The sequence below is a fragment of the Sinohyriopsis cumingii genome, chromosome 2, assembly GCF_028554795.1.
Source record: "Sinohyriopsis cumingii isolate HCF-2022 chromosome 2, ASM2855479v2, whole genome shotgun sequence".
Lineage (NCBI taxonomy): Eukaryota > Metazoa > Mollusca > Bivalvia > Unionida > Unionidae > Sinohyriopsis > Sinohyriopsis cumingii.
The window spans coordinates 5,474,462-5,494,029 of NC_142962.1; the positions used below are offsets into that span (position 1 = coordinate 5,474,462).

The 19,568-nt window shown below is 34.3% G+C and overlaps 1 protein-coding gene across 3 annotated transcripts in view; it reads left to right on the forward strand.

The window, feature by feature from the left end:
* Positions 1-19,568, forward strand: part of LOC149804274 (alpha-mannosidase 2-like) — a 93,535-nt gene that overhangs the window by 39,234 nt on the left and 34,733 nt on the right. For all 3 annotated transcript variants that reach the window (XM_089938291.1, XM_089938298.1, XM_089938303.1), the window contains 6 exons: positions 4,445-4,628; positions 5,722-5,899; positions 8,622-8,815; positions 10,771-10,956; positions 15,255-15,360; positions 18,185-18,249. In XM_089938291.1, coding sequence (XP_089794417.1) covers positions 4,445-4,628; positions 5,722-5,899; positions 8,622-8,815; positions 10,771-10,956; positions 15,255-15,360; positions 18,185-18,249 — 913 coding nt within the window. The remainder of the gene's footprint in view (positions 1-4,444; positions 4,629-5,721; positions 5,900-8,621; positions 8,816-10,770; positions 10,957-15,254; positions 15,361-18,184; positions 18,250-19,568) is intronic.

Consider the following 19,568-nt stretch of genomic DNA (forward strand, 5'->3'; position numbering starts at 1 on the left):
CCAGATGGAGAAAAAAATCCATTCAAATTGATCCTTTTTGCCATAGCAATATACCATAAAAAGAAAATATATCTTATTTTTAGTAGATATAAGGAAATATTTAACTTCAGGATTGGAAACTTTCTGTATTGTCATAAGTGGCAAAGTAACTCGTGACCATACAGTGTTTCCCACTCTACTTCTGAAATATTTCCTTATATCTACTTTAAAAAAAAACATAGATATCCTTTATGTTTTCATTGACCTTTATTTTTGCAGCCAACAATTCACCAAGATGCTGATTACACTGGTCAACAGTGAAATCATTACTGACTTGAAAAGGCCCTAATCTGTAGTATTTTGGTGTGCCGAACACGAATATAACCGTGAAAAATTTGCATTGGCTCTCGTTTTTAAGATATTCATATACCTCATTTTCTATGTTTCACTGTGTAAATTTCTCCAGTAGGACTGCAGCAACATCCGGAATAATGATGTAACATTGCATAATACCATCATGCTCACATCATCCACAGTTGATTGCATCATTTTCTGATGCAATGCAATACTAATGCCATGCGGCTGCTGAAGTAAGTTGACGTCAGCAGTGTACTATACATGTGTAGGCCTATTATACTAATGCCAGGCGGCTGCTGAAGCTGACGTAAGCAGTGTACTATATAAAGCCCAATCAGATAGGTTCAGCATTTAAAATATTTTAGACGTTGTGCGAGACAGTTCAAGCTACTGTTACATAAAACTTATTATTTTATCCATTTACGTACAATAAAGAACAGTAATGCCTCGAAAGTGTGTTAATACCGCGGACAATTTTTGCTATATTTGTGGGGAAGTGACATTTGCCAACCAGAAGAAAAGTATCAATTCTCAAGTGAAGAAGGCATATCATCTTTACTTCGGATGCAAGGTTGGTGACCAAGACAAGCCTTGGGCTCCGCATATATGCTGTGCTACATGTACAACACAGCTTTCACAGTGGTTGAATTGCAAAAGGTCATCAATGCCGTTTGCAGTCCCAATGGTGTGGAGAGAGCCAAGCAACCACCTAAATGACTGTTACTTCTGCTTGGTTCCTCCTCTTTCCGGCGGAATAACGAAGCGAAAGAAGTCGAGAATTGTCTACCCAAACATTCCGTCTGCATTGAGACCAGTTCCACATGGTGAGGGACTTCCTATTCCAGAACCTCCAGCAGAATATTCTCTTGATTCATCTGACGAAGACAAAGGTGAGTCGACCTGTTCTTCTCCTGGTCCATCAGCATGCAGTGATCCAGATTTTCACTGTGGTGCATCATCAACCCCACACAGAATAACACAGGAAGAACTAAATGACCTGATTCGTGATTTGGACTTATCAAAGAACAAGGCAGAATTGCTAGGATCAAGACTCCAACAATGGAATCTTCTAGAAGAAGATGTCACAATTACTGCATATCGAAAGCGCCACCAGCAATTGGAGCCTTTCTTCAGAAAGGAAAGTAATCTGATATTCTGTTCCGATATTGAGGGCCTCATGAATGCTTTAAAAATCACTCATGACCCACAAGAATGGAGACTATTTGTGGACTCTTCGAAACTGAGTCTCAAGGCTGTGCTTTTGCACAATGGAAACATTCTTCCATCTATTCCAGTAGCGTATGCTGTCCACATGAAAGAGACATACGATAACTTAAGGCAGCTACTGAATTCCATTGAGTATAACAAGTACAGCTGGCACCTCTGTGGTGATTTGAAGGTAGTTGCCCTTTTAATGGGACTGCAGCAAGGATATACAAAATACATGTGTTTCTTATGCGAGTGGGATAGCCGAGCAAGGGAAATGCACTACATGAGGAAGGAATGGACTCACAGGCAGAATGTAGCCATTGGAGAGAAGAATATCCAACACCCAGCTCTGGTTGAGGCTCAGAAAATCTTGCTACCACCCCTTCACATCAAACTAGGTTTGATGAAGAACTTCGTGAAAGCCATTGACCGGACTTTGCCAGCATTCCGATACCTGCATGAAAAATTCCCTCGACTCAGCGAAGCAAAGATTAAAGAGGGAGTTTTTGTGGGTCCTCAGATTCGAGAGCTTTTCAAAGATGACCGGTTCAACAACTTGCTGGAAGGTGACGTGAAACAAGCATGGAATGCTTTTCGCCTAGTTTCTACAAACTTCCTCGGAAATGTTAGGGCAGAAAACTATAAGGAACTAGTAGAAGACATGTTGATGAAGTATAAGAAACTTGGCTGCAATATGTCTCTAAAGATTCACTTCCTTCATTCCCATTTGGATTTCTTTCCTAGCAACTGTGGTATTGTTAGTGATGAACACGGCGAACGTTTTCATCAAGATATCGCAACAATGGAACAAAGATACCAGGGAAAATGGTCCACTACAATGCTGGCTGACTACTGCTGGACACTCCTCAGAGATGCTCCCGAACAGCTGTACAAGAGACAGGCGAAGAAATCTAAGATGTAGTCAATGACTTGATTTTTTATAGGTAGGCTATTACAGTTGACCTTTTACTATTGGAATGCATTTCGTTATGTAAACATTAATTTCTTGCAGATTACAAAAAAACTAGAGCCAATTTTGCAATTTGACTGTCATATTCGTGTTCAGCACATAAAAATTGATAAGAATTGACTAATTTTATTTCAGTAACATGACTTTTGTAAAAATTTGTTGTCCAGTGAATTATTGTTTTGCCATTTTGTATAAACTTTTTCTGTCTCTTATTTATCAGAACTAAGATGCATATGTAAATAAATACATAGCATTTGGTAAATGAATATGCAAATAGTAAGTAAATAACTATTAAAGAAGTAATTATCTTTAATGATCAACTAAATGAACTTAATGAAATATGGATGGCTTACTGTAACTGTCATGACTCTAAGGCAGCCATTTAAAGGCAGGATTTCATTTTCTTCTTTTTCTTATCCCCCAAAATTTTCTGAGTCGTATATTATTGCCAAACATGTTATATTTTGCAACTCTCAATTTAGTAACTGACAGGTGATTCAGTGAAATATGTAGTTGTTTATCTAATGCCTATTTCTAAACAATTTTAAAAAAAAAACCGCTCATGTGTAGTACATATAGCTGTGTAATGAGTGCAAATTGTCTTCCTTTGTTCAGTGTATACTCCCATAGCTTGCCCCAAACATAATGAAAACTTTTATTTAAAAATTTTACAAGAACAGCCTGTGTAGCTCGCTGGAAAAAAATGTATCAGTGTTGGAAGAATTGTATTTATTATTGAATTTTGATGATATAACAGAGGATAAATATTGACTAATCAACTCTTTAAATGAATTACTTGCAGCTTAATGACACTTTTGATATAAATTTGGATACAAATTGATGAGCACAATTTATTCTCTTTGTCTGCATAAGTATTTTGAGACAAAGGTATACCTTTTCTGATGGCAATGGCATTATTGTGGCTGTGAAAATCATACATTAAAGTTGTGTTTCTAATGGCAATGGCATTGTTGTGATTGTGACACTCATACATTAAAGTTGTGTTTCTAATGGAAATTGCATTGTTGTGACTGATAATCAAACATTAATGTCATGTTTCTAATGACAATGGCATTGTTGTGACTGTAAAATTCATATATTAAAGTTGTATTTATAATGGCAGTGGCATTATTGTCACTGTGCCAATCATGCATTAAAGTTGTATTTCAAAAGGCAATGGCATTGTTGTGATTGTGACAAACATACATTAAAGTTGTATTTCTAATGGTGATGATATTGTTGTGACTGTGACAATCATACATCAAAGTTGTATTTCTAATGGCAATGGCATTGTTGTCACTAGGACAATCATTCATTAAAATTGTGTTTCTAATGGCAATGGCATTGTTGTCACTGTGACAATCATACATTAAAGTTGTATATCTAATGGCAATGGCATTGTTGTCACTTGGACAATCATTCATTGATGTCATGTTTCTAATGGCAATGGCATTGTTGTCACTGACAATCATATATTAAAGTTGTTTCTAATGGCAATGACATTGTTGTGATTGTGACAATCATACATTAAAGTTGTATTTCTAATGGCAATGACATTGTTGTGACTGAAAATCATACATTAAAGTTATGCTTCTAATGGCAGTGGCATTGTTATCACTTTGACAATCATTCATTAAAGTTGTGTTTCTAATGGCAATGGCAGTGTTGTCAACATGACAATCATACATTAAAGTTGTATTTCTAATGGCAATGGCATTGCTGTCACTGTTAAAACTGTACATTACAGTTGTGTTTTCAAACATTTTTAAGTTAGATGGGTGTACATCATATCTTGGTGTACTGGTAAGACATCATTTCCTGAGGAAGACATGTTTCGCAGATTTATTGATTTTTATAAATATAGTTCCTGGTTTAGAGATATTCTGATTACATACAGTAGGTTCCACCACATTATATTTTATTTTACAGAAGGTAAGGGGCACAAGGATACAATTTTCTGTCACATGATGCCATTCCTGTCCTATGGCATCCCATTTTCCTGTGGGCCTGATGAACATGTCTGCTGCCAGTTTGACTTCTACAAGAAGAAATGTCGGAGAGGGACAAAGTTAATTGATGCACTAACTGTAAATGAAGAAAACCTAGAGACACTGTAAGAATTGTTATTATAATGATTAAGAGCACTGAATAGAGACACTGTTAGAATTGTTATTATAATGATTAAGAGCACTGAATCCCTTTAAATCACAATATTTTTTACCTTTACAAACCATGAAATATTGTAACAAATTTGGCAAGACTATTTCATTTTGAAAAACTGTTATTAATGTCAATAGCAAAGTGTAGTTTGCTTATTGCTAATAAGCTGATTGCTAATATTTTATGTATGGATTATGCTAATATACTGAATTGTGGATTATGCTAAAATATACTAAATTTGTGAATTATGCTAATATACTGAATTTGTAGATTATGCTAAAATATAATGAATTTGTGAACTATGCTAATATACTGAATTTGTGGATTATGCTAATATACTGAATTTGTGGATTTTGCTAATATACTGAATTTGTGGATTATGCTAATATACTGAATTGTGGATTATGCTAATTTACTGAATTTGTGGATTATGTTAATACACTGAATTGTGGATTATGATTATGCTAATATACTGAACTTGTGAATTATGCTAATATACTGAATTTGTGGATTATGCTAATATTCTGAATTTGTGGATTATGATAATATACTGAATTAGTGGATTATGCTAATATACTGAATTTGTGGATTATGCTAATATACTGAACTGTGGATTATGATTATGCTAATGTACTGAACTTGTGAATTATGCTAATATACTGAATTTGTGGATTATGCTAATATACTGAACTGTGGATTATGATTATGCTAATGTACTGAACTTGTGAATTATGCTAATATACTGAATTTGTGAATTATGCTAAAATATGTAAATTTTGATAAATAGAATGATACTAAAATGATTACCAGTTCAGTACCAGGTTTACAGACTTCTAAATCTCAATATCATAGACAAAAATTCTTTTCTATTTGAAGACCTGTTTATTTGAATAATGCCTTTACTGTTTATTGTTGATTATGGCTAGTCGGCACCAATAGTCAGCCTTTTTCTTTGTTGTTTTGGTAGCATAGCTTTCAAGAAATTTTGCAGTTTAAATGGAACAGATCATCTCTGCTACCTAATTCAAATGAGAATGTCTTTTCAGTTCTTGGCAATTGTGGGAGCAGCTTCAGAAGAAGTCAGAGTTATACCGGAGTAATGTCCTTCTGGTTCCTCATGGGGATGACTTCCGTTTTTTAGATGCAAGTGAATGGGATTCACAGTTTCACAATCTTGAGAAGATTATGGAATACATTAATAAAAACAGAAATATGAAGACCAAGGTGAGAGACTTCAAAAGAAAGAGGGTATTACAAAATTTAATTAGGAAGATGCTGGTATTGAAATTTAAATTCTTTCCCAGACTGTGTTTATTTGTATTAAATCTATTGAGGCAGTATTTGCAATGTTTATGGAATAGGTAAAAAAAATTCTTTACTCGTTACAGTCCAGAAGAGTTTTTGTGATGGTCCACTATTCATTGTCTGGGATCTGTCCATTAGTACAAGTTTGTTAATGTCACTCCTCCTGAACATCCAGGGTGATTGCACTGAAGGATCAGCTTTTTCCTGGCCTACTTTTTAAAAACAGTCTAGTTGGTCCTAAATGAAAATTGTGCACTGTGAAAATCCAAGATGGCCATCATGGCATCTATCTTGAAAATCTCATTTATCTACCATTCCTGGATGGATGGTCATATCAAATTGGGATTTTCACTGACAGGCTTTGGATATATGGATGGTCATAAATAAAAATGAATCTCATTGATGTCAGTCTTGTCTGCTTTCTTGAAAATATTCTTATTGCTCTTTCTCTGAATTGAACTTTGAAGAGTGCCATTTATTTTAATGCTTTACTTTTATAAATTAAAAATTAGGACATCATAGGCAACCAATTGGAGTGAGGTATATTTTATTATGCGTATGTCAATGATAGACAGTGTCAGTGATGCACTTTAGGTGAGGAAGGTGACAGATATTACTGTCTTATGAATGGTTCATATTTTTGCAGAAAATACACAATTTTATTCCAAGAAGTGTTTATTTACCATCACGCTTCAACAACGTAATATATTATTATTGTAAAATTAACAGAAATACTCTTTTGAAATAATAAAAGTTAAGCATGTTGATAGTTAAAAAAAATTATATTTAGTACCATCTGTATGTATCTATGTTTGGTTTTGTCTTTCATCGATGCACTGAGTCATCATACTTTATTTAAATATTATTTAGTTTAAAACAGCAGTATTTAGCTGAAAAATGTTATATTGTACTGATGCATAACCTATATACTGATCTAGAGTTATATGAAAAAGTCTTGAAATCTCTTGAAAATGTCAAAGATCTGAAAAATGTATGGTCATATCAGTATATCAGTTTCACTTCAAGACTTTATTATATCTAGTTGGTCCAAATGAAAATGGTGCTATTCTGACATCCAACATATCTGCCTTGTTACCTATCATGAAAATCTTAAGTAGCACCAAACAGTTTCATTTGTTTGTCTGTGGGTACATCTTTTTTATTGATGAGTTGCCGTTACTTTATCTCTTCATTTCATCTAATTGTTTACAGTGGTGTCAGGAATGCATTCTTTCATGTTGTTTGCACATGGTCTACAATGTACATTGGCAGTTTGCACATTTTCTCTTTGTTCAGTTTTTGTGTTTACCAAAATTTTTAAAATTAGTGATTCATGTGTGAAATCATCTATTCATGGTCCACTTTCTTCTTCATTAAAGTTATATCTAGGATACAAGTGTCACCATCTTACATCTAAATTTCTCTGGTTTTCTTCAGTTTGGCTATTTTATAGGTCTAAATTTGCAAGCTTTTTGTTATTTTCATGTGCTGCAAGAAGGAATTGATTGGACTCTAAACAGGGGTATTCATGGAAGGATCAGCTTTGTTTTGGCAATCTTTTTACTACTGTGCCATTAAACACCAACCACCCAACCATCCTCCTGAATTTAGGGCCATATTGACATGGGGTTTTCACTGAAAGACTTATAATATTTAGTTGTGCAAATCTGACTTCATTATGAAAATGTTGCTGTGATAGCCATCATGAACATCTTAGGGCTATTCTTCCTTCCAAATGGACGGACATATTACCTTGGAGTTTTGACTAAACATTTATTGTAATATGTTGTTTGTTTTAAATGATATCTAACTTCCAAAATTGTTGCCTTGGTGGCCATCTTGAAAGCATTTTTATGGCTACTTCTCCTGAATGGATGGTTGTATTGACATAGAATTTTCACTTAAACACTAGCTTTTCATGGCTGGTCCTGAATGAAAATGATAAGTATCTTCTACCATTTTGGTATCACTACTCCTTTTGAGTCGTTGGTGTCAATGACATGGTTTCTTTTAATTAAATTTCTTCTTGCTATATTTAATTGGTCCTGCAATGAAAGATGCACATCTGACCACCTTGTTCATACTTTCATTAATTCGTTTGAAAATCATACCTACTTGACCTGTAGTCATGTCAGTTGTCACAGTTTGCAGTTTTGTACTTCACCGACGTGATGTGTGAATATGCAGCTGCATCTGTATTCAGTGGTTTGTCAATAAACACATTGATAATCAATATTTTTTTTTCTTCAGAACTGGTTTGTGGATATATGTGAAGAATACCTTGAATGATACAAATTACAGAACTTTTTTTTAAATAAACGTGATGGATTAAACCAAACTTAGCATATGGGTATATCTTGACTGTATCCAAGCTGAGTTCTCTGAGGATACATTCATGGTATGTGGCTTTTGGTATGCCATAACAGGTTTTAGTGCTAAACCTGTTTTGTCAGCATGATAATGCAGACATATATGTCAGAGTTTCTAAAATATTTGAGATTGTTTCATTATTTAATTGCAAAGAAGAAAAGGAAAGAATAACCTCCTTGTGAATTCTTGTAAATTCATTTTGTACTGAAGCACATCAGTCTCTTGAAGGGACTTTTAATGTTCTCTTGATTGCTTTCTCCTGAATTTTCAGATTCAGTTTGGGACTCTAAAGGACTATTTTCAGACATTAGAAGGGAGTAGCAGGGGTCCTCAGTACCAGCACTATCCCTCCTTTAGTGGTGACTTCTTCCCTTACACTGATCGTGCGGACCAGTATTGGAGTGGGCTTTACACATCAAGACCTTTTCATAAGAGGATTGCCAGACATTTACAAGCCTTACTCAGGTTGAGATTGTACTGTTTGTTCAATTTTGAAGAATCATTCTTTCCAGCAGGTTACAATTACTGTAATAAGAATGGAAACCAGAACTGTTCACATTTTTCTACGGTGATTACCAAAAATTAGGAGACCTATTTCTTTTATATTCCATTATTTAGACTTCCACCCTGAATGCATATCTTAAAAGTTTTTATAGTGTTTGAGAAATAATGACTTGAAAAGAGGCATCTTTTTCATTACATAAGTACCGAATTTCATTGCTGCAATTTTAAATAATTCGTGAGCATACAAATAGATTGTGTTCAAAATTACAGTATTGAAAAAATATATTTATCTGTTAAAATAAATACGTAGGAATTATTTTCATTCTATCATCAAAATAAACAACCATCACATCTTTTTTTACCCATTGCTCTCAGTTGACCTTTGGCTGTGTACTCCAGTGACTACATGGCGTTGTTACATCATTCCATGTTGACATGCACCTCATATTGAAATAAGTATCCTTGAAGATAAATATCTCTTTGTAAAGGGAAACTAAATAGGTTTGTGTTAGAATTGGTAACACACTGGGTTTGCACCTGTTTGACTCAGGGTTCAAAACCTTGCTCTCTCTCTCATTAAAGTGTAATTGCTTTTCCATCAGATAAAAATTCTGGTTTTTTTATTTATGTATAAACCACCTTTAATCATGTCTTAAACATTAAAACATCTGTTTTAAAAGTGCAGAAGTTGTGTAAAATTATACTTGAATGCAATCATAAACTTATGCAGGTACACAGGACAGGTTAACAGACAACACAAAGCACCTATTTTGTTGTTCAAAAAGATACAGGGTACATAATAATCGCATCAGTTAGGATACTTCTGGATCGCACTGAGATTTGGTAAAGGTTTAATTTTGATAATATTGACAAAGAAGACTAATAGCAGCAATTAATGTCATGTGAACAAATTGTTTAGTTCTCAGACTTGTGGTCTCAATTATTTAGTGAGGGATGGAGACTTTTTTTAAAATTATCTTTCTCTAAAGCAGACACACTAGAACACTGTGCATGCCTTACCAGAAAGGGGCAGAAACTCAGTCAACACAGTTATAAATGATCAAAACAAGTTATGTCCCTTAACCCATTATGGCAGATAGGTTGATGGACCGGTTTGTATATATTTAGGGCAGTAAAAATATCTGATGTGCCGGTCTTTTGTAATGTGGTGGAATCTGTAAAATAAACCAAGAATCTTGAGCTTAATAAATTTTCATCCTGGTCAGAGTCAATTTAAATCCCACCAAAATGTCTGTTTTTGACATCATATTTATATTTACTGTGTGATATAGAGTGTTGAACACAATATTGCTATTTATCAGCTCATAATGTTTTTAGAAATATAAGGTAATGACATACAAACTGTAATTTGGTATATTTGGTTTCCGGCCTACTTTATGGGGGCAAAATTAAATTTTATTGAGTATTATATGATAAAGAATTGTTTTCATGCATAATTTGAAGAATATAAAGTGAACAGCAAAATAAAATATTAAGTTTGTTTGTAGAAAATGTATTTTAGAAAGTTTCAGTACTCAGAATGCTTCAGATGGTTGGGGTCCACAAAGTTCCATCAAGTAATTGTGCCGTATTGAGTTACATGAGGTAATTGTGTTGTATCAGAATTTGTGTTGTAACAAAGTTTGTTGTAGCTTAGATTTAGTTGTCCATTAATATGAACTTTATAAGTGTTCATGTATTCATTATTAATGATGATGGTCATTTATATGTATGAATTATATTGCAATATTAAATGAGAATTCATTTTCCTTACCTTATATTATTATGTCCATACACTTTAATATGTATTTATCTCTGTATCTATATATATGAAAAGGTATCAATAAAATAAGTTATTTCAGCACAATTGCAAAGAATATGAACAAGAAATAAAAAATAAAAGGATCTATTTCCAGGTCAGCAGAACTTTGGTTTACTCTGGTCATAGCAAGAGCCTTGGCTCAGGGTAAGACTGGTTTCCCACCATCTTCAGACATGTTGACCAGGCTGAGTATTGTGAGACACAGTCTAGCTTTGCACCAGCACCATGATGCCATCACTGGAACCAGTATAGCCAAAGTTATGAAAGATTATGCTGAAAGGTATATACTGTTAATCACTAAAACTTCATGAGAATGTAATATAGTTTTATCATATAAGAATTGACGAAAAGCAAATAAAAAATTGTCATAAATATACTCAATGAAGCATGAAAATTTTATGATGCTTAAGTAATACAATTCACGTTTAAAATTAGATTTTGTGTAAAGGGGTGCTCTACAGATATTAAGAACTTCTGAGAGAGTGACAGGTGTAGGATGAAGTTGTTTGCATTTGTAACATTCACAGTAGAGAGTACATTGGCATACCTGAACATCTGTAGTAAGGCCAAGCTGTATGCCCTATAACCCTAATTACATCCATCAATCATACACAAAAACAAAGAAAATTAAAAGTTCTTTAAATAACACCAAAGATGTACAAGGTCTTTTTTTTAATAGCCAGTATAACCAGTTAGGAAAACCTGGGAAATACTTTTTCTTTAAAAATCTAATCTTTGCAGAATACCGAACTGTAGAGTGACACCTTTAAACAAATATGAAAACTTAAATTTTCTTATTCTCATATCATCATGTATGATGTTCTTAAAAATAGTTCAGTAACAGTATGTTATGCATGAAAATAAGCTAATTATGCTGATTTTGCTTGCTTAATATGCCTTGTGGCATTATTTTGTGTACATTGACCTTAACTATGGGGAAATAGGAAGTCTTATAATGCAGGAGTGAAGTCAGCTTAAATTTAAAACTGTTGCAGTAAGTGAAAGAAATGTATATTGAAAATGTTTTTTTCCATTACTTTGTAATGAAATTAAGAAATATGTGATGACAAAGCAAATTTGCCTTCTTCCAGATACTAGTGTTAGAACAATGTGCAAACATTTTAATTTTTGACCTCCATGAACCTGATTTGTTCCATCTCTTTACAAATTGAATTGTGCCTAGTTTCTTGTTCCTGTCTTTCAGTATAACATCAGTTGCTATGTTAAGAAAATGCAAGGTGCAGTTTTAAAATAGCTCACTTTTTATCATGGTGTAGACTGGGTTTGTGTGTGACTTTGAAACTAATGAATACTGTTCAGTGGGGGAAAAACATGAGAATTATTCAAAAGGGCTATTTTGATGTCAGCAAATTAAATGCTTCAGCTATACAACCAAACTTAAATCATACAACGGTTTTTATGGGGGTGCTGTACAGATATTATGAACTTCGAGAGAGTGACAGATGTAAGATGAAGTTATTTGCATTTGCAGCATGCACGTTGGAGAGAATGCTGGCATACCTCTGTTACTTTCATGTACTGTGTCTGAAATTTGTTTGGATATTGTACTTGTGGAAATTGTATATGTTCTAAGCTCATTTAATCAAAATGACTGTTCCCATGTTCTTTAAAAATCAGCCTGAGTACATTATCTTTAGCAGTTATTAAAATAAGGCAAGTGAATTTTGCCAGACTGGGCAATACCAGCTTCAGAAATTTCAGTTAATGAATTATGACATGAATAAAATGTAAAATGAGTTATTGGCTCTTTTTCTATAATTCACCAGTTAAGTCCAGGAAGTGAAAATGACCAATTGAAGCTAGCAGTTTTTTTTATAGGTGAACATCTAAAGTTAAGTTTGATACTTTCTAACCCAAATTACACCTATCAGACCATCATCAGAATAAGAGAATTAAAAATTCTTAAAACAATATCTAAGAAATACAAGGTCTTTTTAAAAAAAATAGCCAGTATAACCAATGAGAAAAAGCTGGGAAATTCAATTTCTTTAAAAATCTAACCCTATGCAAAATTATTGAAATTGTAGAACCCCAACTCAGTGAAACTTTAGCTATATGAACATATATTTTTAAATATAGACTTGTAAACTTTGCAGATTTTTCACTTGCTAAATATTTTAAAATAATTTTCTTAAAATAAGTCATTGTAATGCCACTATTTATTCACATGTGTGTCTGTGTGATAACATGTTTACATGTATCATGTATCTGCAAGAGAGAGGGAGTGGAAAAGAGATGATAACTGGAGGGGCCTTTTATGTGTTCATGTTTTTCTTTCTTTTGGATTATAAACATTTTAATCAGTTTTGTATTGACAAGTATGAAAGATTTATTACTGTCCTAAGCCTAAGTCCTGAGTCATTCTTTGACTTCAAAAGTTTAAGTGCTATGTACATCTCCAGTGTGTTTTAAACAGCATGATTTGCTTATTCTCTGTCATGATCACAAAAAGGAGAAAAAGATTTCTTCTTCACCAAGTTGTCTGACTTGCTTTGCCACACTTACTGCCTGCTGATAGACTTCTGTTGGGTGCCAGACTCCTTCATTTTTCAACCTTGTGTGGATGAATCGGTTTCTCTTGAGTTTTACACCAAGTTGTTTTTAGTACCCAAAGCCAACAGGTATTTCAGATCTGCATGGACTTCAGCTGGATTAACAAGTACAAATTTGTAAAGGATGTCATGGAGTTCAGCTGGATTAACAAGTACAGATCTGTAAAGGATGTCATGGACTTCAGCTGGATTAACAAGTACAGATTTGTAAAGGATGTCATGGAGTTCAGCTGGATTAACAAGTACAAATTTGTAAAGGATGTCATGGACTTCAGCTGGATTAACAAGTACAAGTTTGTAAAGGATGTCATGGACTTCAGCTGGATTAACAAGTAAGATTTGTAAAGGATGTCATGGACTTCAGCTGGATTAAGGATGTTCAAAATGGATATTACAAGATCAGTTAGACTTCCAGTAAAACGGGATGAATTGCAGTCGGTTTAGACTTAAGTGGCACAAATTTTCATGTCGCTATACATACATTGTCTAGTAAGTTTCATTTGGTTTGGTTTCCAGGGAACCATTTATTGATTTTTCATTCTCTTGTTTGGCCATAATATCAACACAGACTTTCACCAGGATCATAAACTGAGCAGCGGCAGCAACATATCTCAGTGACATAAAAAAAACACATGCTAAGTGTTATTTGGTCAGTGGCAGAAACAATTTTCTTTCCTTTTTAAGTCTATTAAGATTTCTGATCAGTCAAGAGAAGTCAGCCCTCACTTTTTTCCAGCATGTTGTCTACCTGGGCATGGAATGTTTACAAACCTCAGCCATGTTTGCCTCCCTCACTTGTGCATGGCACCTATTATTGAGGTCATGGAGTAAATTTCCAACAGAGAGTTTATCTCAGCAAGAAAAGGTTTTTCATATCCTGTATCCGCTTTATGCAGCAGCATATTTGATTCTCTTCTGCCACCTTGTCCTTTGCAGATGACACTTCTTAGCCCAATGGCACCACTTTTTCAGTCAACTTATCAACCAATCATGATTTTGAATGAAGTAGTATTGTTCCTGTCAGTGGCACAGCGAACAGTAGCTCACAGCAGGAACTTCTCTAGAAAGCCCCTAGTCAGAACTTAAGCTTTACACAGACACTACTTTCTACAATTGTTGAACCCATCTGTTGCCTGGCTTTGTCACAGTGGTGACCCAGAAGACCTATCTGTCCATGTCAGCATTCAAGAAATGAAGGCCGTAGTAAACTCATTTCATTTATGGAATGACCAGTTATATGAGAATACATTCTTCATTATGGTGATCAATTCTGTGGTGATGGGCTACCTGTACAACTGGACGTGCAGATGAATATAACAGAGAAAGCACTGTTCCTTAAACACTGAATTTATTTTGTGGTGTAAAATTTTTATCAATGTAGGTTATTATTAATGGTATAATAATAGAATTTTGTTTCCATCACTGACATAAACTAAGGACAATAATAGCATTATAATGCTTGTTATGGTACTAGTAAATCAAAATTTTGATTTCAGGTCATAATGTCAATTTTGCTAGCAAAATGTTTGTTAGAATCAATGGAAACTGTGAAAGATATTGTAATCCAAAGAAACATGGGAGAATATATGTCTTGGAAAGCAATTTTATCAAACAGGACAGATTTTACATTCAGGGATTCTTAAGTGATTTCTCGCTTGTCTTTATCCCTGAAGCATTTATCAAGTTTAGGAACTGAACTTGCTTACTGGTAACATTCGACTGTAAAAATGTTCCAAAAACACTCTAAAAATTCTTTTGTTTGGAACTTATAATAATCACATGTATATTGTTTAGTGAAGTGAAAGGTTTGCTTCTTTCATTCAAGGTCAGAGGTCACAACCATTAAAAAAATCATTCTTTAACAGCACCAAATAAGTATTCTTTCATAAAAAAAGCAATGAACACTGTTGCATTTATTTTCAGTACTAATACACAATGAGCTTTATTTATGTCTTGCTTCCAGAGTTATATTTCTGATAAAATACATATGTTCCATTATTTCTAGACTTCATACAGCTGTTATGGAGGCAAGCAATATTATCACTGAGGTGTTGAGGACACTGATTGTTCTGCCAAACCAAGACATGGAACCAAGTATTATATTGCATATGGTGAGATGCATGGTCTCTCTTGTTTTACAGATACGTTTCAGCACTTCCTTAATGTTTTAGTTTTAAGAGCAGTACTGAAGTCGTGATTATTATTGTTTGATACATGTGATTGTCATGAGAATCTCACAGGTTATAGCTCTGTTATCAGGGGACAATGCAAACCACATATTAACCCTCAGTATTACAGCTATTGACTCCTGCTTTTAGTTGAAATGAGGGATATTAAATCAGATCTGGCTATTTTTTCCATCCATCAATCAATCACACTTTTGTTTCTGCACAGTAATTCCTTAATTATCATTTGATTCAAACCACATTGGTACCAAGTATGCATCTTGATACAGATGAGACTGTGACAGAATTTCATTTACTGTGACAGAATTTCATTTTCAGCATTCTGTTAAATTTTTTATATTGTTTGTGCCCCTGATTGTCAGACCCACCTGCTTTTTGTTTTAAAACAATAATTCCATGATTTATTACTGTCTTTAACCAATTTTGGGATGCAGCTTAAGTTTGATACCTTGTTGTGAGCATTCTCTTAGTCTAGTTATAGGCCATCCATTTGTCAGACATACCTTCTTTCATATCTGCACAATAAATGCCTTGTTGTCAGACATACCTTCTTTCATATCTGCACAGTAAATGCCTTGTTGTCAGACATACCTTCTTTCATGTCTGCACAATAAATGCCTTGTTGTCAGATTTACCTTCTTCCATATCTGCACAATAAATGCCTTGTTGTCAGACATACCTTCTTTCATACCTGCACAATAAATGCCTTGTTGTCAGATTTACCTTCTTCTATATCTGCACAATAAATGCCTTGTTGTCAGACATACCTTCTTTCATATCTGCACAATAAATGCCTTGTTGTCAGACATACCTTCTTTCATATCTGCACAATAAATGCCTTGTTGTCAGACATACCTTCTTTCATATCTGCACAATAAATGCCTTGTTGTCAGACATACCTTCTTTCATATCTGCACAATAAATGCCTTGTTGTCAGACATACCTTCTTTCATATCTGCACAATAAATGCCTTTGTTTGAACCAAATTTGATATGATGCTTGATATGATGCAGAGTTTGATGGTCAGCATACTGTGTTGTCGTTTAGCAAAGCTCTTGATTGTCTGACACACCCACTTTCATTTAAACAGCACAACTCCCTTAATTGATTTGCATTTCACCAAATTTAGTATGCAGTTTGTTATTTGTGAGACCTTGTCTGTTTTAGATTGTCCACCTTTTGCTACATGTTTGAGCAGAGTTATAGCTCTGGATTGTCAGACCCATTCCCTTATGTTTCTGTAATTTCCTTAATTATTATTGGATTTGGACTCTGGTATACATATTGATGTTGGTCTGCGCCGGTTCGAGTCTCAGATTCAGCCAATGTAGGTATGTGAGAAAGCATGCCAGTAGCTTCTCGTGGGTCGGTGGTTCTTTCTGGGGTTTTCCCGGGTTCTTCCTCCACCATTAATACTGGTCGCCATATATAGCCTATCGTGTGCTGAAAAATGGCGTTAAACCCCACAACAACAACAACAACAACATATTGATGTTGATGACACTTTGACTGAATTGTGTTGACAGCTTTCTATGTCTTTAGCAGACTTGTAGCCCTATATTTTCAAACCATCCACTTTCATTTCTGTGGAATAACAATTATTTTGCATTTCAGCAAAATTTAACAATGATCTGGATATTATGAGACCTTGGTAGACTTTTGCAGAGTTATTTCCCCTTATATTATAAGACCCACCCACTTTTGCTTCCACACATTAACTCCCTTAGTGATTATTGGATTTCAAGTATAAAGTTTTGTTTTCAAGAAGCTGTAGTTGAGTTAGATTGTCAGCATTTGGCATCATTAATGGAGTTCCAGCTTTAATGTTTGGGATGTTTTGTGGGGGATGTTGTGTTATGATGTCCTCCATCTGTCCATCCATTTTAATACTACATCATCTTAACTTTTGGACAAAACTTGGTTGTTATTATGTCCAAATGGTAACCATTTGTAAAAGTGGAATCAATCTTCACTTTTTCCCATGGGGCCTCTTACAGGATGTCAGAAATCAGGCTTTATAAAAAAACTAATTTTAGGTTGTAATCCTTGTGTCATGGTCCAAGATGGGGAGGAGAGTGGGGTAAGGTGTGTAATATGTAATAAAAACCATAAGTTCATAAAGGATTTTGACACTGATGTCAGTAGTAATTTATGTATTGCATTGAGTTGCCTGATTGAAAGCAATGATATATCTGCTCATGGGTATCTAGATTGAGTAAACAATACAAAGGCTGTTTAATGCACTGCTAACTAATCATACTGTTTTATTTGAAGTGTTTTGATTAACCAGTAATTTAGTTTGTTTAGTCCTGTATGTCAGACAGTAATTAGAATGTACACAAATACAACAGTTATCAATGGCTGCTTACAGTAGGTGAGATAGAGATAACGTGATTATAGAACGAAAATGATCACTTGCCCAGCTTATCTTAAAATGGGGGGAAATGTGCATATCCCAGACTAGTACCTTTGAAAATTTTACTTTTCCAACTTTGAAAATGATTAGCCTGGTATGTCAGGCTATAGGATTTGATCAGCCCTAATATCTTAAGGAATTTTTCCTTTGTGCGCTTGAGTTCTGATGTCTTCTGATGGCTGTATTTCTTGTTAATTACACTGATATTGGGTCTGTGTTTAATGTACTTGACAGTGCAATATTAGTGTCTCAGTAGATTTCATGACAGCAGAAGTACCTGTATGTGTCAGTTATTCCCAAATTCCATAGCTGTAGATGTATTTATGTTTTTAGGCAGAGGATATGAAAACAGATACCAGCCTGCCTGAACTAGAAATGATTGATATCAACAAGGACAGGTAAAATGGAATATATATATATATATATATATATATATATATATATATATATATATATATATATATATATATATTCTTATTCTAATATTTAAAGAAATGGTCATCATCTGTTGTCTGTTCCTGTACAAGCTTGTGAACACTCAAGCATTTGAATTTTTTTGTTTCAACTAAATTTGCAGTGAGGCTTCAGCCTAATTAGAGCTTGGATGATTTTGACGATCAGCATATTTGGTCAGTAGTTCTAAGAGTTGTTACCCATAATTGACTTAGAATAGGCATTGTCAGTTTCTGTTTAATTTCAAGCAACATTTCACGAAACTTGATCGTAACAAGCACTCAGATTAGGTTGATAGTGAAAAGACTTTGATAATATTCTATAAGATTAAAAAATTAGAAAACCACAGGAAAAGCCACCAACCCATGAGAAGCTTTGGGCAAGTGTTCTCACATATCCTCTTTCGTTGAGCCAGAGACTTGAACCCACATGGACAGAATTGAGATGTCAGTGTATAAAGGCGAGTGCATTAGATGTCAGTGTGTAAAGGCGAGTGCATCAGATGTCAGTGTGTAAAGGCGAGTGCATTAGATGTCAGTGTGTAAAGGTGAGTGCATTAGATGTCAGTGTGTGAAGGCAAATGCATTAGATGTCAGTGTGTAAAGGCGAGTGTATTAGAGTCAGTATGTAAAGGCGAGTGCATTAGACCACTTGGCCACCCAGAGCCCCACATATTTTACAGAGTTGTAGCCATTGATTTACATAGAATAGACATCCTTTAGACTTATTAACACTGGCATTCACAATTCTACTTTGATTTCAAACAAATTTTTTGTGAAGTTTTACCTTAACAAGGTCACAGACTGGTTTGGTGATACATATTTCTTGCTGAGCTATGGTCCTTGGTAAAAAAAAAAGTATGGCTCTTTCACATTCATGCTTTAATTGTTACTTTCATTTCAGCCACATTTGCAATTAGGCCTAATCACAAATGTTTTGGATGAGCATGATGATGACCACATTTTGACCATGTTTTACAGAGTTATGGTTCTTGATTGACTTAGGGTAGATATCATACTGGCATATAAACGCTCAAGCATTCACATTTTTATATTTGATTTCAAAATAATTAGCTGTGAGTAGTTAGCTTAATGATGTCTCACATGAGTATATTAATGATTACATTTTGACAATATTTTATAGAGTTAAGGCCCTTGAACAACTAATAATAGGCATTCCACTCACTTGTGAACACTAGCATTAACATATGTTTGTTTTTATTCTACCAGAGCACTTGAGAGGCTTTGTCTGAAGGAAGATTTCA